The sequence below is a fragment of the Etheostoma cragini genome, chromosome 3, assembly GCF_013103735.1.
Source record: "Etheostoma cragini isolate CJK2018 chromosome 3, CSU_Ecrag_1.0, whole genome shotgun sequence".
In the NCBI taxonomy this organism is placed as follows: domain Eukaryota; kingdom Metazoa; phylum Chordata; class Actinopteri; order Perciformes; family Percidae; genus Etheostoma; species Etheostoma cragini.
Window position 1 is genome coordinate 29,587,243 of NC_048409.1, and position 3,432 is coordinate 29,590,674.

The 3,432-nt window shown below is 43.9% G+C and overlaps 1 protein-coding gene across 1 annotated transcript in view; it reads left to right on the forward strand.

Annotated features, from left to right (window-relative positions):
* Nucleotides 1-3,432, forward strand: part of chp2 (calcineurin-like EF-hand protein 2) — a 5,450-nt gene that overhangs the window by 784 nt on the left and 1,234 nt on the right. The window contains exons 2-5 of the mRNA XM_034864632.1: nt 1,639-1,711; nt 1,881-1,961; nt 3,059-3,183; nt 3,276-3,337. Coding sequence (XP_034720523.1) covers nt 1,639-1,711; nt 1,881-1,961; nt 3,059-3,183; nt 3,276-3,337 — 341 coding nt within the window. The remainder of the gene's footprint in view (nt 1-1,638; nt 1,712-1,880; nt 1,962-3,058; nt 3,184-3,275; nt 3,338-3,432) is intronic.

Here is a 3,432-nt window from a genome sequence, read left to right on the forward strand (position 1 = left end):
GGGGTGGTCTGGGCTCTCTGGTAGCAGGGGGGAGGCTAACCCAGTTTGTGTGTGAACACCCTTAACGGTCCACACTGATCCAGGTTACTCTGCTGCTTTAGCTGCAACTACTGGTGCAGAAATTACATAAAATTAAAGTAAAATTAAAGGTCAAGATGCTTTGCTGTTCTGTAATTAATCTGATATCTATGGATCCAAATAATAAAGTTCATGACATGTTCATCACTTTATTATAATTTATGTTAAATGTCATTTTTTATAGTGCAGTATCTAAGAGTTTGATGTGATCTTTGGAAGGGATGTGAGGAGTTGGATGTGATATTTGGAGGGGATGCAAGGAGTTGGATGTGATCTTTGGAACGGATGTGAGGAGTTGGATGTGATCTTTGGAGGGGATGCGAGGAGTTGGATGTGATCTTTGGAACGGATGTGAGGAGTTGGATGTGATCTTTGGAGAGGATGTGAGGAGTTGGATGTGATCTTTGGTTTGTCACGTTACAGAATCCTACATGTTCCCTAGCATGTGACCTAAACATAATCTATATCAGTGATTCCCAAAAGTGGGGGTCGGGACCCACAGGGCGGTCGCAAGCCAGAGAGGGGGGGTCGCAAGTTGATTTCCAGAAATAAAAATTAAAATTTTAAAACAATTATAAACTGCATATGTTCGCCATGATTTCAACACAAGATAAAACTAGTGTTTATACTAGTTTATATACGTTTATTGGGGGGGGTTGCAAGTCACTTGCACCGTTACTTTGGGGTTCGTGGGCTGAAAGTTTTGGGAACCCCTGCACTGTATAACGTGCGTCTAAGATCTGGAAGAGGAGAGAGTGCTCATTGGGTTAGAGCTCTCCGAGCTGCTGCAGAGCTTGTAGATTGACGCTGAATTTTTGATACAATGGACTTTATAATCAGGAAACGGTGTCGCGGCGGCTTTCTCTCAACACATCATCCAGCGTTGCTGTTCAGACACAACGATAGCCAAAAGGTTTTTATTTTATTTTTATTGTTTTCCTCTTTTTATCTCCATACTGTATTCTTCTCGCTAAAAACTGCTGCTGGAAATTTAAATTTCCTTGCGGGAGTCATCCCAGGATTAATAAAGAGAAGTCTACGTCTATTAAAGGTCCCATCCCATGAATATTTCACTTTATGAGGTTTGTTAACAATAACATGAGTCTCCCCCCCTCCCCCCCCCCAGCCTGCCTATGGCCCCCCAGTGGCCATAGGCAGGCTTATGAGGTCATAAGGGGCCAGGTTACCTCCCCTTTCTCTGCTTTGCCTGCCCAGAGAATTTGCCCCGCCCCCCCACCCCATGAGAGAAAGAGAGACACCATGGCTTTCAAACGAGCAAAGTGGCAGTTAAACAACGCCACACCCCTAGCCTCCACCTTCCCCCGCCCCTTCTCTTCCACGAAAGCTTAGATGGGCCGAGCTGGAATCTTCCCCTCATGATGTCATAAGGGGCAAGGTTTCCTCCCCTTTCTCTGCTTTGCTCGCCCAAAGAATTTAAAGGACAAATGAAAGAATAAAAATGAACCGGCTGCAGTACAAACCAGTGAAATATAAAACATGGTCTGTTGTAGCTTTGCTGATGTACTGATGGGTTATTATCAAAGGTTCTCTGTGTTTCAGTCTCCGCCGCTCACATCCTCCGTCTCTACGAGAGGTTCGAGTTCCTGGACGTAGACCAGCGGGGAGAGCTCAGGTCCGTGGACATCTGGGTTTAAACCTCTGACTATCACAGTTGAAGCAAATTGTCCATGTGGACAAATTGTGTGTGAGACGTGGTTGAGCTTATTCCGTATTTCTCATGTTTTATGTGACAAAATGAAGAAAAGTTATTGTGTGTGTGTGTGTGTGTGTGTGTTATTCAGGCCTGAGGATTTCGGAGCGATTCGGGAGTTGTCCTTAAACCCCGTCGGAGACAGAATCGTCGGTGCCTTTTTCTCTCCAGGGTGAAGCAGCTGACGTTACACTGAATTACATCAGATAATAAAATGACAACGATGGTTACTGAGAAAAGTTACTTTAACATTAACACTGTTTAATCGTCATGTTGTCCTCATGTTCTCCTCATGTTGTCCTCATATTGTCCTCATGTTGTCCTCATGTTGTCCTCATGTTGTTGTCATGTTGTCCTCATGTTGTCCTCATGTTGCCCTCATGTTGTCCTCATGTTGCCCTCATGTTGCCCTCATGTTGTCCTCATGTTGTCCTCATGTTGCCCTCATGTTGCCCTCATATTGTCCTCATATTGTCCTCATGTTGTCCTCATGTTGTCCTCATGTTGCCCTCATGTTGCCCTCATGTTGTCCTCATGTTGCCCTCATGTTGTCCTCATGTTGCCCTCATGTTGCCCTCATGTTGTCCTCATGTTGCCCTCATGTTGCCCTCATGTTGTCCTCATGTTGTCTTCATGTTGTCCTCCTGTTACCCCATGTTGTCCTCATGTTGTCTTCATGTTGTCCTCCTGTTACCCCATGTTGTCTTCATGTTTTCCTCATGTTGTCCTCATGTTGTCCTCATGTTGCCCTTATGTTACCCTCATGTTGTTGTCATGTTGTTCTCATGTTGTCCTCATGTCGCCCTCATGTTGTCCTCATGTTGTCTTCATATTGTCCTCATGTTGCCCTCATGTTGTCCTCATGTTGTCATTTAATGATTAAATAAGGTAATGTCTCCAAAATTACTCAGTTATAAGTTGTCTTCTGATACTTGGACTTCAGCGCTTACTTCTAACCCTCATGTTGCCCTCAACATCCATTCCTTTAATTTTAGTCTAAATAATTCCTAATTTACAATCAGTAAAAATGTAAAAAAATGCAAACTAACGATGCATAAATCAAAAGTTAAGTCAATACTTAACTTACTTACTTGAAAAACAACACTTTTAATCCTTCACACGACAAACTGTGACACAACTGGAGTTATGAGAGCACTTCCTTGTCCATCCTGTGTTTGTTAGTCACCTTGAAAAGGAAACAGGAAACAGGAAACAGGTAACAGGAAACAGGAAACAGGAAACAATACTCTTTCCTCTCTTTTTCTCCAGAAAGGAGACTTTGGACTTTGCCTCCTTCGTTCGGATTCTGGCTCATTTTCGTCCCACAGAAAAAACCCGAACCAGAGACGGAGCCCAGCCGGAACCGGCCCACAGCAGGACCGGGAAACTCAAATGTGAGTCCACTTTGGTTTCTTCTTCTTCAACATCACATTTCCACTGGTTGTGATCCACTAACGTCCGTCCCTCCGTCTGTCTGTGTGCTCAGTTGCTTTCCAGATGTATGATCAGGACCGAGATGGAAAGATTTCCCGAGAAGAGCTTCTTCAGGTCTGTTAAAGATCTCATGAGTCTCTTTATATAGACCTTAGTGGTCCCCTAATACTGTATCTGAAGTCTCTTTATATAGACCTTAGTGGTCCCTA